Below are 24432 nucleotides of genomic sequence, written 5' to 3'. Positions count from 1 at the left end.
TCTCGTCATCACATCCCTGCCTCTCTAGGTGTACCGAGGTGGGTGGGAAAATTGTACCATACATTTCGACACAAACCGCGTCATCAAGACACCTGGCCTTTTCCTGCTTTGCCGCTGGATCTCTCAGGTGCAAGGTAGGAAAAATACAGGCAAGTATGTGAATTAGGTTCCATGGGGGAAATTCAATTGGCTGCGTTACTGGTAAAAGTAACTCGGCCTCCGCGCTTAATTACCATTATTATGGTAGTTTCAACGCCGGCTTTTGCTCGCAGCTCCCAGAAAGCCAGGTTGAAATTATCGCAATAACGGTAATTGCTTTAACGCCGCGCTAATTCGGGGGGAATTGAATTCCCTCCCATGAGTCTTTCATGGTAAGCTTGGTGCTTACAGCCCCTCACCATTTTTATGCCCGTCTTTGAATCATCTTGATTTTATTATATATAGTATACTGTAACTGTATGCTATTTTGTATTTGAAAGTCTACAAAACTTTTAAACTAAGCAGTGGTATATGTCTGTCCTCTAATTCCTGATCCATTGCTTGGAACTGTGTCCTAAATTTGTCCCTTCAGACTCCATCCTTTCCCCTTTGCCACCCGCTGCTGCTTACTCAAATGCAGCCTCAAAAGGTTCTATAATGTCAAATATCACAAGATTTGTAATGACGTCACCGTGATCTGAGATCACCCTATTGTTGTATAACTGACCTCTTACTCACTTCACACCTCCACACGTACACTTGAAGTTCAGTATCAGTGTTGGGTAAACTGGCTTCAGAGTCAAAAACCAATGGGCACGGTGCCTAGCCCTAGAATTGTACTCCCAGGCTGTATACCCCCTGAGCATAGACCCACTCACAGGTGCAGCCTTGGCGACCGCAGTGATTAGGCAACTTAAACTTTCAGAATTGGTAGCACCTGTCTCATGTGCCTATAATACAAAAAAAGACATGTAACATTTTTAGTAGCTCTTTAATTCTCAGAACTACTTATGTTTAGAGGGCATTGGTTTCTTTTTATTTACACACACGTGGATCTATTTGTCAATAGGAGAGAACCCTTAGATCGGAGGTGCTCATTTGCCCTGTTAAAAATGTATTGATAAATGAGGGTGAAGCCTAATTTTATATTGCTGCAATAAGTATCTTGGCCTTTTACTAAATAGAGTTTCAGACTATCCAGCTACAGTATAAACTGTACAGACATCAGGCGTCCATTGATCCTTTTATCTCCAGTATGGCACCTTCCATTCATATTAATAAATACTGATAAGTGGAACAAATTAGAATGAACCCATATTCTGTAAAATCAGCCGTAGGTTCCGGTGGAATAAAAGTGGTGAAATTAACATGTACAATGAGAATATATCAGCCTCTCTTTATAAAGCAATAACTCTCCCACACAGGATCTATTATCCCTGGGGCCTCCTTGTTAAGAAGAACATTGTGAATAAATGAGATGAATGTAAATGATTGGCTTATGTCACACTTTATCTAACAACTTATTTTTTATTTCACAGGAAGTGAAGGTTCATCACCGAGAGCGTTTCGTGTAATCCTCCCTGTTGTTCTAGCCGTCATATTTCTAATAGGGGCGTTATGTGTAATCTTATTCCACTTCAGATATATGAAACGTTTCATTTCAGGTGAGTTTTTTCACTGTTTTATATTCCCTTAATCAACATTGTAACATCACTGGAAAAAGAGCAATGTACATACACACAATACAATGATGTAACGCTTGTAAAGTGCACAACATAAAGCTGGAAAGTTCAGGTACAAAATAGATAGAATTACCATAAAGGAAATCAGAATATCCAGAAACCATTCGGCATTTGACAGACGTACATCCCCCAGGTCTTGCAGGAGGCAAATATCTTACAGATACTGGAGGGCTGTTGTAACAATATACAATAATCATGATGACAACTGTCTGCTCCACCATTTAGCTATTTCTGATTGGCTGATAGTAATTAATTCATGATATACTATATCAAGTTGCGCCCATTTATTTGCATTGCTTAACTGACATTTGGATTATTACAGGAAAGATGATTCCCATTTGATTTTAAAGGGGTAAACAGATGTCGATGCGTTTAATTATATTTATTTTCAGAACTAGTGTCAAGACCCTAATGAAACATCCTTACATTATTATATTGTGTACTAATATAGTAATACGACTTCTGTATTGGTTTTAACATGGTCATTATCATGTTATTATACATATTTTGGAGTTTGTATGTTCTGCCTGTGAGTTTTCTCTGAGTGCTCTGGTTTCCTCCCAAACTCCAAAAACATATGAGTAGGTTAATTGGCTGCTGTCAAATTGACCCTAGTCTGTGTGTGTCTGTGTGTGTGTGTGTCTGTGTGTGTCTGTGTGTGTGTGTGTCTGTGTGTGTGTGTGTGTGTGTCTGTGTGTTAGTGTGTTAGGGTATTTAGACTTTATGATCCAGTGGGGCAGGGACTGATGTGAGTGAGTTCTCTGTACAGCGCTGTTGAATTAGTGGCGCTATATAAATAGCTGTTGATGATGATGATGGTTACTTAGTACTATAAGAGATATCTTGAGACATTGATGATGGACTTGGTTCTCGGTCAATGACAGTTGCAACAGAAAAGGTTGTGTTACCTATAGCAACCACTTTGGGTGATCTCTCTTTCAGGTAACATATAGAAAATAAACGCATAAGTCTGGTTGTTTGCGGTGGTTTCCAGCACTTCCTTTTCCTGTGCACTATTTCATCTCCCCCATGTATCCACCTTTTTAATAAATAAATACATATTAAAATATAAAAACGTTTTTCTTCTTTCCTTTTAGTCTGCAAAACTGGAAAAAAGACAACGAATCTACTACCAACAACAGCTAATAGTGTATTATTACCCAATAAACGCGAACTTTCCACTCGCGCAGCCTAATAAGCTAAAGAAGGGCTCTCAGTCATGTTTCTGTTTACATACCTTGGGCAGCTATTACAATATCTTTGTACTTTATCACACGGAACAATCCGGGATGACATGAAACGGTGAAATATTGTGAAATATTGTACAGACGCACACACGGTCTGACGTGCTGTCTGGCGTGAGGACCTCCGGAGGACGCAGAGATTGGTGGAGATCAGAAAGGTACCAGGTCTTATATGTCACACGCCCCAACATACGTCATGAACATTTCATAATACTAACTAATAACTAACTAACTAACTAACTAACTAATGTTACCATTTACAAGTTGTTTGAGGACTTTGTTGATGTTGTGTTGATGTCTTGTTGACTGCAGTTCAATAATTTGGACATAGATTTTCCAATATTTCTAAAGATTTGGGTATTTTTTGTTTTTATTAATCCCCTCTTCACCAGTCTCTGTTCTTCCCCAACTTCCTTTACTGTCATATCCCCATCTGTTACATGACAACATCTCAAATCCCTCTGCGACCACTTCTCTGATATAAAACCTCTTACATTTCCCAGAATCTAAAGTCCACTGACATTAACCACTTCACTGAAGCTCTACAAGCATCTCCCACCCTTATCTTCACTGCTTCTCTGGCGTTAGCTAACTACAACCCTGGTGCAATCGGAAGGAGCCCTGGCCATCGAAAAGACAAGTTGGAGAGGGGGGGGGGGTATCACCATCAGATGAGAGTGGGGCAAAATAAATGTCATGTGTAAAATGTATAAATGTGTGTAAAAAAAAAAAAGAAAAGAAAATTTTAAATGTTGTCTGTGTAATGTGGTTGACAATGAGGTTGGCAATATGATTGTACAATGAAAGTGTGATTCTCAGTAATCATTTTTCTGCATTTATTGACAATGACATAATGCCACACCTATAGTACTTGTATAATGTAGTGTTAGGTGTAGTGGAGGAAGGGCATGGTATGGGGAGAACTGGGCGAGGTATAGAAATTTAGTAATGGGGAAGAGTAATTACATAACTCTGTGCCCAGGGTGCCATGTTTCCTAGTTACACCTCAGGCCCATGTCTCAGTGATGTCAATAACTCCTAGTGAATTGATTGGCTGCATTTTCGGAATATTGGCTCATCAAACAAAATGGCCTCCTCCAGCCAATATGTCAAAGATGCTATTTAACACTAATCCTACACCCCCCTTCTCTTGTTTTAATCTCTACTTACATCTGTCTGCCTGCTAATATCTGCTTTCAAGCGCACTTTATTTTTTTGTCAGCGCAACTGGATTGTAGACAGATGAATTAAGTAACTTTCTTCCATGTGGGTATATATGTCTCAGGACCATGGAATACTTTTTTTGTCTAATGGTTTTACAGAAGTTAATGAGCATAGAAAATATGACTCCGCCCCATTCATGCCATCCCCTGGAGGGGTGTGGCCATTAGGTGGTGCAAGTTGTTAGGATAACGTGTAAAAGTGATATATCATATACCTCAAATAACACATCTGTGGTGACCGCGATAAGTAATAGAACTGGGTTCCCTAAACTGACCACTTGTCTCTCCAGTGTTCCCAGTATTTTGAACGGCCGTCCATACGATCTCTGTCCAGTATAGCAGAGAAGTTAGAAAAAAACAACAAATAACAGACACACTTTTGAAATACATAAAAGACTATTTGACCACTTTAGAAAGTCTTCTTTCTGGGTACGATATTGTTCTATTTGAAAATAAAATCTCTTATTTCTTGGGCTGCTGGAAGGTCTATTAATCATGTTACACATAATCTGGTCTCTGTGAGATGTCTTTTGTGTTCTGTATGCTTTATAATGGGATTTATAACATGTGTTACTGAGAACTGGAAAATTCATGTAATATGTATGTATTTTTTTAATGCTTTCTAATTTATTAAGTGTTTTAATAAAAAATAAAACTGTGAATGTCCTCTCTGTCACCATCATTATTGTCATTACAGTATAAATGTGGCCTTTTCGTCACTCTAATGCCTACAAATTAGATTATATACTTTAGATTCCTTAATGAACACTGTTATCCTAGATTTTGCCCAACAATGTTAGGCATTAATATCTTGCCGTACAAGACCATTATGCCATTTAATCAAGTATATTATTCAAGAAGCATATGGGTAATATGCGGACAGTTCAAACATAACTCTTAATTTTCACACAAGGACATGGATGTTTAAACATTAGCCAGTAGTTGGAATCAAAAACATTTGTGTGGTTGATTGACAAATGATTGACCCCAAACTTTGAGGCATTTAAGGAGAATTCATACAACATTTTCAACAACACTTAGAGGTTGCCATAGATTTTACAAGCAGCCCAAATGGAACACATTTCATTAGGACACCACCCCATGTATATTTAGAAACACATTTGTTGAGTTCGAAATATTGTTTTCTTTTGGGGGTAGTTTGCTCATTATTACAGCAGAGAGCAATGGTGTCTTAAAGGAAACAGTACTAATAAGTGCGATTTACCTCCAAAAAATCTATCCACCACATACTGCCTAAAGTTGGACCCTTGCTCTGATTCCCGACGCCTGGCTTCCAGATCCCCCTCCTCATCCACCAGCCCTGAAGCCCCACACCGAATGGCAATATTGTGAAACACCACACACAGAGCTATGATGTCACATACTTTCCTCGGCCCATACATCAGGGCACCACCAGACCGGTCAAGGCAACAAAATCGTGCCTTTAATAGACCAAAAGCCTGTTCTATGACCGATCTGGTGGCTGCACGAGCCGAGTTGTATGCAACCTCATGCTCTGCGCGTGGGCTCAACATTGGAGTGAGGAGCCAAGGGCATAAGGGATACGCGTTGTCTCCTATTTAGGATGAGAGAAAGGACATAAGAATCAAACATTAATACAGTTTAACACTAACCAAACCACACCGTCCAAAGCCGTTATTTGTCAAATATGTCTACTACATTATATCTATGGCAAATGGACAGGTAAGAGAGGAATATTACCGAAAAGAAACCAAACATTGTAAACTAACGACCTCTTTAAGAAGGAAAGGCAAACAAATATCATGGACCATTTTCTAAATTGACAATTAAAAATAACGTGAATAATGCACATGGCCTTGTAGAGTTTACTAACATTTTACAAACATTATGTAACCTTAAATGTTAGGTCTATTCATGAAAGATGCCTTTATTACCATGCACATTTAGAAACGTTGGTCAATTTGATAAAAAAATACTGTCTAGTTGTAACAACTATAGATAAAAGGCACATGCACTATATGACAATGTGGACATTTAGGATACAGTAACTTTTAATTTGATGATTGTCTAAAAACATAGACTAATGTATTTACTCAATTTATTGCTAATTACCAAGAAGCCACACATCTCCATGTGGCCTGGCACCCCCTTGCCTCTGTTGTAATCTGCGCCACATCCCCGATTGACAAAACACAAAGGAGTCATGGGTACTCCCACCCCTTTTGGCAACCAGGGTACGAATCTGGAGAGACGGGTCACATATGGCCTGTACGTGTACAGTATTTTTGGAAGTATAAAAAAAAACACAAAAACCCCCTCAATACTCAAGCCCTAGTGAATGAACTAAGGCACCACATCAGAGACCACATCACCATAAAGATACCGAAATAGAAACCCAACAGAAGAGTGTCTGCCACTGGATACTTACCACACCCAAACACAAAAGTCCCCTTGTGCAAATCCAAAACATTTCAATAAAGTTTGAAACCAAAACAAAGTTAGGTAGGGGGTGCAGGGAATAAAGCGAGGCAAGAAAATGGTGTGTAAAATTTTAGAGAAAAAAGTAAATAAAAAAAACAATACTCAAGCCAGAGTGAAAGAGCAAAGACACCACCACATCACAGCCCACCTCACCATAAAGAGTGAAAAAAACAAAACAGTACAGACCAAAGAGTGGGTGCCACTCAATACTTACCACACAAACACAGCCTTAGCCGCTTCTTCAATGATATTCTTATTAGGTAATGTGTTTGACAACTGTATTCTGTTACGGAGGGGGAGCAGGTAACAAATACATTCAAAGAAAGGAAACACAAAATAAAGCAAACATAACATAATTCAGTCTTGAGCCAGTCACTCTTCAAGGTATACAGTGAAATAATTTAAACAACTTTACTCCTAACCTCCTAAAAACACTATAGAAAAGGTAATTTAAACCCCTTTTTTTAGCAATTAGATAATCTCTAAGTTACATTATCACTGGCCTATCAAACACTAAAACTCTTTGCAATGCTTTTGGAACTATTAAAACATACTTCAGTTTGTGGAATTGTGACAGGATGGACCACCTATGCCACCCTGTCTGTTGTTGCTGGGAACTGGCTGGGCTTACTTTGCCACCTTTCCCTTTCGTTATCCCAAATCCGCCCTTTTGCCGCAGTCAGAGGGGCTTAGAATCCTGCCACCACTGAGCTCCTTCCATGGCACTCAGAACCACATTCCTTCTGGGTAACTGATGCTGCTAGTGTACCCCGTTGCTGGTGTACCCGGGCTGGTACTCCTGACCTCTCACTATAGATCAGGGTTGCTGTGGATGGATCCCCCCTGGCCTATCGAACTAACCAGGGCTGCATGGGTAGCAGGCAGAGTGGTGCTACTGGAAAAGCTTGGGTCTAAACCTAAGACAGCCAGAGAAGAGATTAGTTTTAGGGTCTAATCTGCAGGTCACAGGAATACAGCAATATTGAAGATGTTTTCAAGCAGGTCTTGAAGCAAGATGTTTATTTGCTCTCACACTGGAAGGTACCAGTGTGATCAGGTCAGATGAAAATCAGAAGAATACATTTCAGTGTGCAAGTCAGTGCATTTATACAGATTGAACACAGGCTATTTTTAGAATCAGAATGTACTCTATTTACACAAACATGGATTTACATGCATTGGAAAGCCATATTTACACTTATATGTGAAATTCTAGAAACGCTGTGATGTCCTACACCTAGTTTTCAGATGCAGAGAATCCAGGAGCCAGTCTTAATTAAAAGTGCCTGCGTTCAATGTTGGACCTTCACACATCAAAAGATCTAATTAATAAGGGGCTTTTCATCAGACGGTTCAGAATACATATTCACACAGAACAACAAAAAACAAAAACAAGACACTTCCCCACATCACAATACACCAAAGGCTTGGTAAACAAAGGCTCATTGTATCAGATATATACATCAGACATAATGCATTTCCTCTAGAGAGGCTAAACAGAAAAAACACATTTTCTACCCTGGTCTCAGAAATAATGATTTCCTATCTCCAAATATAAACAATATTAAAAATAAGTGCATTGGCAATTTATATAAATAAGCGGCCTGCACTATTTCCTTAAAATAAATTTATACCAAAAGTTATTTATCAGTGATCCAGTCACAGGAAGCTACTAATCTAAACATCTATAAACAGCATTTTCCTGTCTGCCTTGTACTCACCCATACCAATGAAACTCCCAAGCACACAGAAGTGCACCCAAGGCGTTTTTAAAGCAAAATCAGATTACAGAATTATCTGTAGCTGAGTATGCCGACGTCAGGCACAGGTGCGTTTACAGAGCTAGTGTGTTTATTTTGCCATCTAAAATCCATTATGCATATTTTTGGACGTGGATACAAATTGAGGTCAGTGTATGTGTTTTGTTTCATTACATATTTAACATATACACTTATATGTTTCTGTTGTGTAAAGATCCTGGCTGCTTGATTGAAGATATGTTGCTTAGTCTTTTGTTTCAATGTAGTAGATTTAACATGTGTACCATTCAGTGTAAACGGCAGTGTGGTGGTTAGGTATTCAATCTGGCAATAGTAAGCTCATGAGTTCGAATCCCCCAGTATGCCTTTATTATAAATCCCCAATCTGACTTTAATATGACTTCCAAGTAAATTTCGACAATGTATTGAAAAGTACGCATGAGAATTGTTTGCCGTTACAGCCGCATCCATGTTTATTAACTGATCTTTCCTTTCTATCACATCTTTGTTGTGTTTGTCATAGTGAAAATGTGTGTGTGTGTTACTTTATTACTTTTATTATTAAACCTTCAGGTTGCCAGTAATGCATGTGTTGTGTTGGGATTTTGCATATCCACACATTTAAAATATGCATGTAGCACAGGCTTGAAAATTGCATTGTTGATACTTTCCTTCTAGTCTATTTCATGCACATACTGTTAAAACTTGAACATTGGAGCAGTATTTAAAGACTAAACTTCTCCTCCGTGGGTTTCAATTTTTGACTTTGGCAACATTTTGTGTGATATGGCTAAATGGTTTTAAATTGTGTGCAGCTACAACACAGAGAAGCAGCTGTTCCAAATAACTGTTTTGCCAACACTTAGGAAATATCCCCAGCTGAGAGTCCCAAAAACCAAAGTGGGCCCCAACTAACAATAAAAAGACAAACAATTGCAAGCTCTATTTTTTTTTTTGCATTTTAGAAATTATTAGGATACATGACTACATTCCCATATCCCACATTCTAAAATGTGCCTGTACAAATGCTTTCTGTCTGTAAGTATTGACATGATTTAAAACTAAAAAAGGAAAGAACATAAACATTGTTATGAGAGAAGTTGATCTTTGCATTCTATGCAATTACATTTACATTTTGTTTTCACCACCAAAACATTGGCGTAGCCGTTAGACAAATTTGATTCTTGAGTTCAAATCCTCACCGACACTCTTGGCTCTGTGGGATCAATAATATTCTTCACATAAATGTATTTAGGTCAAAAGTGTCTCGTGTGTCAAAATACGCTTGCTTTAAATTTGTTCAAATCACCCATGAAAATGTCAGGTTTTTTCGGGGAATATTATTATTAGCGTTTGTAAGATGTTGGGTTACAAACACTAGCAACGAACTGTTGACACATAAGCCATTTTACATAGCGATTTTTTATAATATATGGGGAATAATAAAAAGATAGGTTTTTGGTTTATACCCAACTAAAAAATGTTTGAACTCCATATAAGATATTTGAGGGGTTTATTTCGGATCCTAAAATGGGTCTGCCAGTCTCTTTGCCATCCATTCTGGCAACCGTAATGGATGGGGAATGCGCTTAGCAATCCATTCCGGGGGTCGAATGCGCTCAGCAATCCATTCCGGGAGTGGAATGCACTCAGCAATCCATTCCGGCCGCCGGAATGGGGTTAACAATGCCCTAACCAACCATTCCGGCAGTCGGAATGGATGGGGAATGCACTGTGAAAACCATTCCGGCACTCGGAATGGGGTTTACAATGCCCTAACCATCCATTCCGGCAGCCGGAATGGTTTTCACAGTGCATTCCCCATCCATTCCGACTGCCGGAATGGATGGGGAATGCACTGAGAAAACCATTCCGGCAGTCGGAATGGATGGGGAATGCACTGTGAAAACCATTCCGGCAGCCGGAATGGATGGGGAATGCACTGAGAAAACCATTCCGGCAGTCGGAATGGATGGGGAATGCACTGTGAAAACCATTCCGGCAGTCGGAATGGATGGGGAATGCACTCAGCAATTCATTCTGGGGTGGAATGCACTCAGAAATCCATTCCGGCTGCTGGAATGGGATTTACAATACCCTAACCATCCATTCCAGCAGCCGGAATGGATGGGGAATACACTGAGAAAACCATTCCGGCAGTCGGAATGGATGGGGAATGCACTCAGCAATCCATTTTGGCATTCATTAAGGCAGTTAGAACCGATAACTGGAGTATATAGGTGGGATCTCCAATATATATATCTATGCAATATTGTAATATGGGCAAAAGTGGTTCCACATATTCAAGAGAACATATCTGTGTAACATACCAAAATGCACTATACAGGCATAGAAAACACAGCAAGCTTTACTCAAGACACACCAAGCAGCAGACTGCGCTATATTAAGCTGACTCATTCCGGTGTTCCGGCATTTCGGCAGTTCCGGATTTAACCCAAAACCCAAAAATATCAGCATCCGACCTGTTGACACATCAACCACTTTACAGTGTCATTTATTACAAAGGTGGCTGTAAGGAAAAGAGGCTTATCTTGCACAAATGTAGCCAAAGTTTAATGTTTTAAATACACAAAAAAAATTGAAAAACCCCAAAAAATACAAAAAAAAATAATGTATTAAGATGTATGTATGTTGTGCATATTTAGTTGAGTATTTTAAATGAGCGATGCATTTTGAACAGTTTAATTTTGTGGTTTTAGCTAACAGTTTTGGACTAAAACATGACCCTGAGCTGCATTAACATTGAGCAAGGAGTTGAGACACGATTGTACTCAACTTATCCTACACGGATGGAGGGAATGCCAACTCTTCTCAAGTCCTAAGAAATAACGCCTACTCTTCTCAACTTATTTACGAACACCACCCATTCCCTTCCTATTCCCTGCCCATTTGTCTCAAGTGGTCAGCCAACTTCGCAAATGCATTTGCGATGGCGTTTGAGACACGGAATCCTGTACGCAACGGATAATCTCAGCTTGCGGTATGGATTCTCATGGTTTCCGCTGCGCAACTTCTGGTTCTGCACATGTGCAGAGACGATTATCGTATTATCCGCAAAATGCACAAAATGTGTAGCTTGATGAATCTGGCCTGTGACCTGCAGTACACTGGACCTTCCTGGAGCCTAGACCAATAGAAGCAAGCCACATCTGCATTGTTTTACTGTTTTCACTGACTGTATATAAGCGGGGGCTCTGGACCCAGTGGACAGTCTTCTTGACAGCCTTTAGACCTGAATGACTGTAGACTGGATCCAGAGCGCGTGCGAAAAATAACGGCTGTACTTATTTTATTCTGATTTGTTATTCTGCTACTTTTGGCCATTAAATCACTTTGTGCTTTGGAACCACATATCGGCAATCTACAATCGTTATTGGATAGCAACTAGACGTGCATAACAACGCAATGGATAATCTCAGCTTGCGGTACGGATTTTCATAGTTTCCGCTGCACAACTCCGATTATAGTATTATCCGCAAAATGCGTAGCTTGATGAATCAGGCCCAGTGTTTATACAATGTTCCAAAAATAAGATAATGATAATATTCAATAAGTTCTGTTCCTCTGAGCAGATGAAATGATGTCTTTGTTTTGGTCCCTGAGGCAATGTTTACATCTGGATCTTTGGTCAAATAATCAATTTTAAATAGAAATATTACAATTAGTCTTAAATTAATATGGATTTAACAACAGATACGATAGTGACATTTTGCAAGACTCTAAACCTTTTACTTAATACTTATCGTATTAGTAAGATATTAATCATTGTTTCTAATTTATCTCAGAATGTTAATCAGGAGATGGTTCTCATAAGCAATTCCTTTCCACACCTACGCTTTGTCTTAGTGTAGAAATCTATTTATTTCTGTGTTTACATATGACTAGTGAATACAACAAAAGACTGTGTTTGTACTAAATATATGTGCAAATCTAGTTTTTATATATAGATTAGGTTTCACAAGTACTACATGAGACTCTAATAAATATTCAAAGTGGCTAGTGAATGAAACATATTTTATTCAATATAGGAATCTTAGTTTTTTATCTTAATTATTAAGGACAAATATAGCGTCATAGTAAACTACATTGAACTGATGATTAAATAAACAATAATATTACCCTTTAACAAGCAGAAGAAGGATTGTGGCAGTACATGTCTGCTTCCTTTGAATGGGGATGCTATTGCCGCAGAGACACAGCAAATCTTATATTCAGCAGGGAGTACTGCTGACTATCGCACTGACAGATAGGGAGAAGCCCTATATCTGGTGAAAATACCCATTTTCACAAGGGCTTTTCTAAATTGATGAGTAGAGCCCCTAGTGTGGTCAGAAGAGGTACTTTTTGTTATATTGTGGACACAAACGTATCACAATATGCATTAATTCTACAGTTAAGTCGGGTAGACCACACTACAGAAGATTTCTCCTGATGCGATATCGTTAACGATTTTACCAACAACTAAGGAATAAAAAAAAGTCCCAACCAGCATGCCGATTCTTGTGTACACACTATATATAGGTTTTATATACGTTTTACACAATTTACCTTCAGATCTGTGCTCTTCATCTGTCATAACCATCGGCTGAAAAGACTGTGGGCTAGATTTACTAAGCTGCGGGTTTGAAAAAGTGGGGATGTTGCCTATAGCAACCAATCAGATTCTAGCTTTCATTTATTTAGTACATTCTACAAAATGATAGCTAGAATCTGATTGGTTGCTATAGGCAACATCCCCACTTTTTCAAACACGGAGCTTAGTAAATCTAGCCCTGTGACTCTTCCCACACCATAGAGATCTAAGGACACTGGTGGTCGTGAGTGCGTACACACTGCAGGATCGGCACAACATCGTTCCATAGTTTATTGAGATTTTCAGACCATTTCTAAATTCAAATGAAATGATACCATGAGCTTTTGAATGATAATCGCTGATCGTTTGGAGCGTACACACTAATGCGATATCGGACCTAACGGTCGTTTATTGTGTTATTGGCCCGATAATAATTGACTGAAAACATTAAAATGCATAGCTGGGAAGTTTTCCCCTAAATCTCCACACATTGTGACATAACCTTTTATCATACCCAATAAAGACACGGACACCAAAATTAAAATTGGAATGAATGACAGTAGTTATTAAATTGGAATATGAACTTTAAACTAAAGAGGACTGTAAGGTGGACGAGAGCAGGGCAGTCAGGAACGCAAAACCAATAAAAGTGGTGAGGTCAGACCATAGTACCACCAACCCAGGATCATACCTTATCTATTGGCCGGTGCTAAAATCAAGTCCAACGGCAAGACTATGCCCCCTTTTATAACCGCCAGTATAAACCAGACAATACCCGCCCAAGGGTCCTCCTCACAGGCGGACCAACCATAGTATGACACCATAACCACAGAGGGGTAGTGACCTATGACAAGATCAACCGAGCACCATAAGCGCAGTTACCGACTGCACTGCTCTCCTACTCTGCAACCCACTAGAAAAAACAAAGATTTGAACCATAAAACTTGAAGGGAGGGCGGGAGGAATCCGGAAGCAGGAAGAACCTTATCCTGTCTGCACTGACTTATAACACTGTATAAGTCCCATCCCCTTCCTGCTCCTATTGGCTGACACTCACAGGAATCCACAGATAATAGGTGATTTAGCAAGTCACTCACCCGCATGATTTTAACTATGTTTAGTCTGATGGCCACACTTCTCTTATGTGTAGAAAAAGTTTCTGAAATTCCCCAAAGTATGTGTTTTGGACAGTTCCTCTCTACTTCTACTTCCTCTTTCCTTTTTTCTCCTCTCTCTCTGCTCACTCATATAAATTGTTTCAGTACCTCTCACATTTCACTTCTGCTCTGGGAGTCACACATAACTGCAGCCCGAGATTCTACCTCTTGGTTATTACTTTCCAGCCTATATAAAGAAATCAAACATTTACCTTACGTTTGTTCATTAGTCACATAGGACCTTTGGGAAAACTAACAGGTCTGTCAAGATCAATCTTTCATCAATTCTAAGTGCTGTTCTGTTCCTCCTGAAGAATGAGACATCTCAGTGTGTTCGTCTGTCTCTGGGGCTTAGTACATGGTGAGTGTGCTGATTTAAATATTATATTATATTATACCAAAGCTCTCTGCCCTAGTCCTTCCATGTATTTATAGAACTCTCAGCTACTGTATTATCCTGTGTTATGTGTAGGTAATCGGTTCTTGGTGTTGGAGAATGCTGGGACTTGTAGTTCCACAGCACCTGGAGAGATGCTGACTGTCTACTTCTTCTCATAGACACATTTGATTCTAGATTTGAAACTCTCTTCACATTCTTTCAAATATCATTAATAAAATCAACAGCGAAGGTGTCTTGTTACGCTGGAGTGACAGTAGATGTGTAAGATATAAGACACACTGCACGTCTAGCAGATAGTATGTTTCATTTTACATGGCGTTATTTCACAGCGTTATAAATTTAGTTCTGTACACTAAAGAATTGATTAACAAATGTACCTTATCTGAGAAAGTGTATTCACATTTATTATACACAGAGTTCATTTGTAAAAACATAATGCATCTGAAAATAAGTACAACCGTTTGAAATCCCGTAGATACACTGAATAACGAGGGGGAAAAAATGACTGAACTTTATAAGTGGAATGCAGTCTGAACAAATATACAAATAACCAACCAAAGTGACATAAGTAAAAAAAAAGTTATATAATATGTGTGTGTATATACAGTATGTATATATATCTCTACAATGTTAATAAAATATTTTTAAGAGTAAGGTTCTGTGACAGTTGGTGTATATATATATATATATATATTTATGTATACACTAACTGTCACAGAACCTTACTCTTAAAAATATTTTATTAAAGTTGGAGAAACCATTCACCTAATTACTGGAGCAATGCTTTTCGCAGCATTTTTAGGATGTCTTTACTTGTCTTTTTCAAAGGGATCCATCTGAAGCTTCTCATCCTGGGGGAATGCACATTAGCGCTTTCTCCATTCGCTGCCAGTGGAGAGAGAAAATACTTTGTTGAGGAGGGGGCGGGTCAACTTTGGAGTCCCATTGCACCCCCGGCATAGCAAATTGCAGCAGCGTTTTTCTTTACGTAAAACTCCTATTTGCGGCGATGTATACTGATGGTTACCATGCTGGGGTCATACGTAAACCCCAGAGTATAACGAATTCTACAGCACATAATGTTTGTTTAAACTCCATTTAGGTTAGCAGCAGAGATTGCCTTGAGATATAATTCAGGAAATTACTGGCAAAAGGCAGTTTGTATTGGTGAGTCCATAATATCCTTCAAATTGCCAGTTTTCCGGCGTTTATAGATAAAAGGTGAACGGAAGCCTCACCATAAACCTTATTAATCTCCAGCCAAAAGTCACCGCAGGAGGCACTCAAGATGCTTACGTGCTGATGGCTTGATAATGAATATCCATAGACATGATCCTAAGTCGATCTTTGCCTATTAACCACTGCTTGTTGGACTGAACGTAGTATAAATTCAGTGTGGAGTGATTCATTTCCAACCAGCTTTCCCGGGAAAGTAATTTGCCCCCTAGTGATACCGCAGCGGCAAAGAGCATCACTTCCCTCTTGGGCTGACCTGTATATACTGCACATACATGAAAGCATAGTAGGTATTTTTTAAACATAAGGGTCTGCGATCATTGAGATATATATTTTTAGATTCATTATATTACAATTTTGTACATATTTAAATTCGGTGGTTATTTATATATTTCTTAGTAGTGCATTCCAGTTATAAAGCACAGTCATGTTTATCCCCATTAGACAGACATATAAAGGCTCCACTATGAAGGAAGATACTATGTACATATTGAAATATACTTGTATGCATAAATTCCAACTTTGATACACTCATGCATTGGTTTATATACATATATATTCTCTCTTTTCATATACACTGGATGACTTGTTTTATAAGAGTGGACATTATACAAAACAAATAAGCTTGTTTAAGATGGTGGAAATGGGGAATATATCTAGCACAATAGTATGTTTTGAAAAAATATACTATTGGGGGCAGCATGGTGGTTTAGTGGTTAGCACTTCTGCCTCACAGCACTGGGGTCATGAGTTCAATGGCCTTATCAGTGTGAAGTTTCTATGTTCTCCCCGTGTTTGGGTGGGTTTCCTCCGGGTGCTCCGGTTTCCTTCCACACTCCAAAATATACTAGTAGGTTAATTGGCTGCTAACAAATTGACCCTAGTCTCTCTCTCTCTCTGCGTATGTTGGGGAATTTAGACTGTAAGCTCCAATGGGGCAGTGACTAATGCGAGTGAGTTCTCTGTACAGCGCAGCGGAATTAGGGGCGCTATATAAATAAATGGTGATGATGATGATGATTGTGCTAGATATAATCAGATTTGCATTAGGGCCTGATTTAAGTCCGAACGCAACTTGAAACTTGAGCATAATTCAGAACAGACTGCAGGATATGCACATGTATTATATACGAGTTTGTGTTTTTAACATTTTTAATCATTCGATTTGCCTTATTTAAAGGTTCGATTAAAATAAATTGTGTTGAGAAACAAGAAGCAGCGGTCGGGGGCAGAGTGACTCTTCAGTGCCAGCTGATTACCACCCACCCAAACATTTTCCAAATCACGTGGCAGAAAGAATCCGGCAACTTCACCGGGCCGGTGGCTACCTACAGCAAAAAGTATGGGCAGAAGCTGATTGGTTACTCGTATCACTGTACAGAACAGGTTACTGCAGATACTCTCAATGTCTCGGCCATCACCATCAGCCCAGTGACCCTGGAGGATCAGGGGTGTTTTTCCTGTATCTTTAATATATATCCATTTGGAGCTAACTCTGGGAGAACCTGCCTTGATGTCTATGGTAAGAGGCGTCTTTCTCTCAGGACACAGTAAGGAGTATATTTAGTAACGCTCCAAAAAGCGTCTTTTTGTCCTTTTGTGTCTTAAAAAGCTTTTAAAGAGTCTCCAGCAATGAGATAAATTGTCAAAACCCAGAGAATAGTAAAGTCCCTACAATTGTTTAAAAATATACATTTTCAGGGCTCGTACATCGTGGCATTGAAAAACAAAAGAATTTATATAGTCCTATGTACTTAATGTGAATGCCGTAGTATTTTACAGAGCGTTAACACATTTGAACGCTGCATGCTATATTAACATTGATGTAAAGCACAGTAAGTGAAGCAAATTCTTGTCAGATAGTGTGTGTACATTTACTAACATTATTTTTTGAACTATAAGCATCAAGGAGAGTTTAATAGGCGTAAAGCCCAAAATACAGCTGTAATGAATAACTAAGGGCTCAGGTATCGATGATTGTTGGATATTACGTAACATATCCATAAAAAATACAATAAAAACACTTTGTACAGCAACAAGGTCTATAAACTGTGACGCGTTGGAAAGGAACGACGCTCCTTAATAAGACCTAACCAAGCATGAGAGGAACTTGTGTCCAGTTTTCTGCTGAGCCACCATAAAAACTTGGCTTGGGGCCCGTTGATGCAACTCATAGGAGAGTGAAGGGCTCCTGCTCATTCCTCCCAAGTGACCACCGCTTGCAATGCAAATTTACCAGGTTATAAATTGTTCATTATAGTTTTCATCTTTGTCTGAGTATTCTTCTAGGATTTTCTCCTCCTGTTGTGATCATTTTACGTCAACTTTTATTCTTTTATGCTTAGAAACCAACATATCGGACCCCATACTGGAAATCCATCAGACCGAGTCTCCTGACACCTCAGAAAAGCTGAGTATTGTCACCTGCTCAGCCACCGGTCAGCCGGCCCCCAGTATCACATGGGAACTACCGGACAATCTGGAAATAACACCTGAAACTTACACTATTGTAAACCTGAACAGAACAGTGACTGTGATAAGTAACTTTACTCAGAGATTCGCTAGGACCTTGGAGGGGATCGAGGTAACCTGCGTGGTTCATCACCCAGCTCTCTACTCCGAGAAACGTCTCTCTGCACTCATAGACCACACTAGTAAGTTGTCTCACACTTCATTTTATTGATATATTATTATAGAGAATGCATGGACAGGGCCCACTGGGTGTGACCACACAGGCCAATAGGAAGCCGCAAACTCTCTGCCATTGGTCCATGCGGTCACCTGCCCTGTGTCCCATCCAGTGAGTTGGCTGATTAGTTTGTAGGGGGCTCTGGAACTAAAGCCCTTTTTTCCCTTAATTTATAGTACAACACCTCTGGGCCCCCCAAGGCAATCCCAAAATCTTTGTAGGCTACATTCCCTCCTCCCCCTCTCTGTACATGTATCTGCAGTTATCCCACAGTGTTATGTGGAAGGTTAGGTTAGTAGTTTGATAGTCCATCAATTCGCTCTGAAATCTATTATTTCTGTTTTAAATAGAAACATCATAAAAATATTTAGATAGTTAAAATGCCATTTCTATTAATCACACTTATTTATTTCCCTCCCCTCAATCTACGGCTCCAAATTAGCCCAAATCTTTAAAATCCCCGATCTTGCAGAATAGTATTGCTCATCCCTACTGCTAAATGAAACATACATTTATGTACTATTATAAATGTTATAATTTTTTTGTGGTTGTGAATATGAGAATCACAGAATGTTGATGGTAGAAGACCCATCAGTCTGTCTAGTCTTCCCGTTTCACTTATAAACCCTGTATTTATGTTTCTTCATTTAGCCAAATCTGCTGGAACTGTGCACCAAGTATCTACTACTCCACTGTACATACTGCTAAACTGTGTCTTATTCTGGAAAGTAATCTCAGAACTACTTATGTTTAGAGGGTATCGGTTTGTTTTTATTTACACACACGTGGAAAATGTATTGATAAATCAGGGTGAATCCTAATTTTCTATTGCTGCGATAAGCCTCTTGCCCTTTTACTACACAGAGTTTCAGACTATCCAGCTATAGTATAAACTGTACAGACATCAGGCATCCATTGGTGTCTGTAGACTTGTAATAATACTGTATGCACACTTTTTTTTAAATCTAATCTGCATATAACAGAAAAAGATGGGTAAAAAAAGGTCCTTGTTTTTGTTCCCCATCTCGGTGAGTAATATAAGGATATTTCCAGCTCGCAAAAAAAGTACTCAATTTAAAAATAAATGTTTGCAAAGGGTAATCCAGCTTTAGATCATTTTCCATTATAACGTGGTGACTAAATACCTTTAGAGACTTTCCAGTATTTCCCGTATTGAATTCCTGTGTCAATCATTGGGCACTTACACACTGAGATAGTGTTTTACATTTAGAAATCATGTCAGAAGTTGCTAAACAACTTGGCAGCAGAGCTGTACAGCACCTAACAGCATTAAGCCCAATCATTCTATACTGTAGCCGGAGGAGAGACAATGTTTTGGTACCACAGCTGTATTCAGTTACACTACTGAGTCCATAGATCCTTTTATCTCCAGTATGGCACCTTCCATTCATATTAATAAATACTGATAAGTGGAACAAATTAGCATCAACCCATATTCTGTAAAATAAGCCATAGGTTCTGGTGGAATAAAAGTGGTGAAATGAACATGTACAATGAGAATATATCAGCCTCTCTTTACAAAGCAATAACACAGGATCTATTATCCCTGAGACCACCTCGTTAAGAAGAACATTGTGAATGAATGAGATGAATGTAAATGATTGGCTTATGTCACACTTTATCTAACAACTTATTTTTCAACTTATTTTTCAGGAAGTGAAGGTTCATCGCCGAGACCGTTTCGTGTAATCCTCCCTGTTGTTCTAGCCGTCGTAGTTCTAATAGGGGCGTTATGTGTAATCTTATTCCACCCAAAAGTCGGAAAACGCTTAATTTCAGGTGAGTTATTTCACTGTTTTATATTAACGTTAATCCACATTGTAACATCACTGGAATAAGAGCAGTGTACATACACACAATACAATGATGTAACGCTTGTAAAGTGCACAACGTGTATTTAATTATATTATGTGGAAAATGATTAAAACTTTTAACCAAATTAAAGTAAGGAGCATGACACAGTGATTGTCTATTTGAAGGGAAACTGGGAGGAAGCTGGAAAGTTCAGGTGTAAAATATTTAGGGACATATTCAAATCCGATCCCGATCCGCGGGATCGCGCCGGAACGGCCGCGAACCTAATCCGCGGTACCGCAATAACGTGGATTTTCGTTCGCAGCTCATAGGGCTGCGTACGAAAATCCGCGTTATTGCGGTACCGTATTACCGGCAGTACTGCGCATTTTCCGCGGTAGCGTCGGATCGGAATTGAATATGCCCCTTAGAATTACCATACAGCTACAAGAAGTCGGATTATTCAGAAACCATTCGGCATTTGATAGACGTACATCCCCCCGGCCTTGCAGGAGGTATATATCTTACAGAGGGCGATTGTAACAATATACAATAATCATGATGACAACTATCTGCTCCACCATTTAGCCATTTCTGATTGGCTGATAGTAATTAATTCATGATATACTATATCAGGTTGTGGCCATCTATTTGCATTGCTTAACTGACATTTGGATTATTACAGGAAAGATGATTCCGATTTGATTTTAAAGGGGTAAACAGATGTCGGTGCGTTTAATTATATTTATTTTCAGAACTAGTGTCAAGACCCTAATGACACATCCTTACATTATTATATTGTGTACTAATATAGTAATACGACTTTTGTATTGGTTTTAACATGGTCATTATCATGTTATTATACATATTTTGGAGTTTGTATGTTCTGCCTGTGGGTTTTCTCTGAGTGCTCCGGTTTCCTCCCAAACTCCAAAAACATATTAGTAGGTTAATTGGCTGCTGTCAAATTGGTGTGTGTGTGTGTGTGTGTGTGTGTCTGTGTGTGTGTGTCTGTGTGTGTGTGTGTGTGTGTGTTAGGGTATTTAGACGTTATGATCCAGGGACTGATGTGAGTGAGTTCTCTGTACAGCGCTGTTGAATTAGTGGCGCTATATAAATAGCTGTTGATGATGATGATGGTTACTTAGTACTATAAGAGATATCTTGAGACATTGATGATGGACTTGGTTCTCGGTCAATGACAGTTGCAACAGAAAAGGTTGTGTTACCCATAGCAACCACTATGGGAGATCTCTCTTTCAGGTAACATATAGAAAATAAACACATAAGTCTGGTTGTTTGTGGTGGTTTCCAGCACTTTCTTATCCTGTGCACTATTTCATCTCCCCCTTGTATCCACCTTTTTAATAAATAAATAAATACATATTAAAATATAAAAACTTTTTTCTTCTTTCCTTTTAGTCTGCAAAACTGGAAAAAAGACAACGAATCTACTACCAACAACAGCAAATAGTGTATTATTACCAAATAAACGTGAACTTTCCACTCCCGCAGCCTAATAAGCTAAAGAAGGACTCTCAGTCATGTTTCTGTTTACAAACCTTGGGCAGCTATTACAACATCTTTGCACTTTATCACACGGAACAATCCGGGATGCAATGAAACTGTGAAATATTGTGGAATATTGTACAGACGCACACACGGTCTGACGTGCTGTCTGGCGTGAGGACCTCAGGAGGACGCAGAGATTGGTGGAGATCAGAAAGGTACCAGGTCTTATATGTCACACGCCCCAACATACGTCATGAACATTTCACAATACTCCCATATGTCAGCTCTTAAAAGAGCATTATAACTAATGTTACTATTTATAAGTTGTTTTAGGACTTTGTTGATGTTGTGTTTATGTCTTATTGACTGCAGTTCAATATTTTGGGCACAGATTTTCCAATAACTCTAATGTTTTGGGGTTTTGTTTTTATTAATTCCATCTTCACCAGTTTCTGTTCCTCCCCAACCTCTACTGTCACATCCCCATGTTACATGACAACATCTCAAATCTCTCTGTGACCACTTCTCTGATATAAAACCTCTCACATTTACCAAAATCTAAAGTCCACTGACATTAAACACTTCACTCTACCAGCATCTCCCACCCTTAACTTCACTGCTTCTCTGGCTTTAGCTAATTACAACCCCGCTGCAATCGGAAGGAACCCTGGCCAGCAAAAAGACAAGTTGGAGAGTGGGGGAGATATCACCATCAGATGAGAGTGGGGCAAAAAAATGCCATGTGTATAATGTATGAATGTGGCAGCACAGTGGCTCAGTGGTTAGCACTTCTGTCTCACAGCACTGGGGTCATGAGTTCGATTCCCGACCATGGCCTTATCTGTGTGGAGTTTGTATGTTCTCCCTGTGTTTGCATGGGTTTCCTCCGGATGCTCTGGTTTCCTCCCACACTTCAAAAACATACTGGTAGGTCAATTGGCTGCTCTCAAAAATTGACCCTAGTCTCTGTCTGTGTGTGTGTCTATATTAGGAAATTTAGACTGTAAGCTCCAATGGGGCAGGGACTGATGTGAATGAATTATCTGTACAGCGCTGCAGAATTAGTGGCTCTATATAAATAAATGATGATGATGAATGTGTGTTAAAAAAAAAGAAAAGAAAAATGTAAATTTTGGCTGTGCAATGTGGTTGACAATGAGGTTGGCAATATGATTGTACAATGAAAGTGAGATTCTCTGTAGCGGTAAATATTTTTCTGTATTTATTTCTGTGTCAGCGCAACTGGATTGCACTGACACATATTGGGTATATATGTGGCAGGACCACTGCACCAAACAAACACTTTTATTACATTTCGGGACAACGGAATACTTTTTTTGTCCAGTGGTTTTACAGAAGTGAATGAGCCTAGATAATATGACTCCGCCCCATTCATGACATCCCCTGGAGGGGTGTGGCCAAGTAGGTTGTGCAAGTTGTAAGGATAACGTGTAAAAGTGATATATCATATACCTCAAATACCATATTTGATTCTTTTGATTTATACTGGAAATATTTATTTTTAATATGTTAGAAACTTAAATCATTGTGTAATCAGCATAAATGTGAATCTACTATTTTTCAAATATAAAAGTTGGGGATGGGGTAGGAATTGGGGCGCTTAATAACACTGACCCCGAAACATAATATTTTAAATGCACTTGGGCAGCACGGTGGCTTAGTGGTTAGCACTTCTGCCTCACAGCACTGGGGTCGTGAGTTCAATTCCCGACCATGGCCTTATCTGTGTGAAGTTTGTATGTTCTCCCCGTGTTTGCGTGGGCTTCCTCCCACACTCCAAAAATATACTGGTCTGTGTGTGTGTGTTAGGGAATTTAGACTGTAAGCTCCAATGGGGCAGGGACTGATGTGAGTGAGTTCTCTATGCAGCGCTGCGGAATTAGTGGCGCTATATAAATAAATAAATAGATGATGATGAATGTCTGGTCTTTGTATTTTGTTTTTCATGTGTTATGTAATATGTTACGGATCGTTGCTGTGTAATGTATACTATTTCCTGTACAGCGCTTCAGACCTTTTGTATTGCATTATAAAGATAATAATAATAACATAGTTTCAACTTCTATATTTTCACTAGAGAAGATGACACGTGATGCAGGGATATATATATATATATATATATATATATATATATATATATATATAATCAGGATGTACTTTTTGGAAGGAGACCATTACAACAAGTATTAGAGACTGTAAATATTACATCAATTTCATATCAGGGTTAAGGAGAACCTACATGTGAAGTTTTGGAGAGGTACATGATTTGCAGCTATTAACTTTGCAGTTCCTTCCCCCTGGTTTGTATTGAGGGTCTTTATTTTCCAGCAGAAAATTGTGGACAAATTTGTCCAAAAAAACAGTCCCATGTCTTTCCCCAGCGCTGGAAACCCCAGCTTAGTACACTGAAAGACATGGAGTTACAGGGTTTAGGATGTGAGATACTGGGAGGTACCACTGGTATAAAGAAATGTTCTTATGTCGTTAAGGGTAGATATATCTGGGCTATCAGCTTGTTACCAATGTGCATTGATTTCAGAGTTGAACCCATGTATTGTTATCTGCTTAGATTACCCCAGAGGAGGCAATAATAATAG

The 24432-nt window shown here is 39.0% G+C and overlaps 1 protein-coding gene across 4 annotated transcripts in view; it reads left to right on the top strand.

Annotated features, from left to right (window-relative positions):
* The window catches only part of LOC142139593 (OX-2 membrane glycoprotein-like), a 28882-nt gene extending 5128 nt beyond the window's left edge, over positions 1–23754 (top strand). Inside the window, exons 1-6 of one of the 4 annotated variants that reach the window (XM_075197328.1) lie at positions 2920–3123; positions 14393–14523; positions 16979–17320; positions 18144–18452; positions 20162–20287; positions 21725–23754. In XM_075197328.1, the coding sequence (XP_075053429.1) occupies positions 14478–14523; positions 16979–17320; positions 18144–18452; positions 20162–20287; positions 21725–21822 (921 nt within the window). In that variant the 5' untranslated portion in view covers positions 2920–3123; positions 14393–14477 and the 3' untranslated portion in view covers positions 21823–23754. Of the gene's footprint in view, positions 1–1517; positions 1644–2818; positions 3616–14151; positions 14524–16978; positions 17321–18143; positions 18453–20161; positions 20288–21724 lie in introns of those variants that run through there. The other 3 variants (XM_075197327.1, XR_012688236.1, XM_075197330.1) reach the window with 3 other exon arrangements.
* Positions 23755–24432: the final 678 nt, after the last annotated feature.

Source organism: Mixophyes fleayi, chromosome 2 (assembly GCF_038048845.1).
Source record: "Mixophyes fleayi isolate aMixFle1 chromosome 2, aMixFle1.hap1, whole genome shotgun sequence".
Classification (NCBI taxonomy): Eukaryota; Metazoa; Chordata; class Amphibia; order Anura; family Limnodynastidae; genus Mixophyes; species Mixophyes fleayi.
This window is presented reverse-complemented; position numbering and strand designations above follow the sequence as displayed.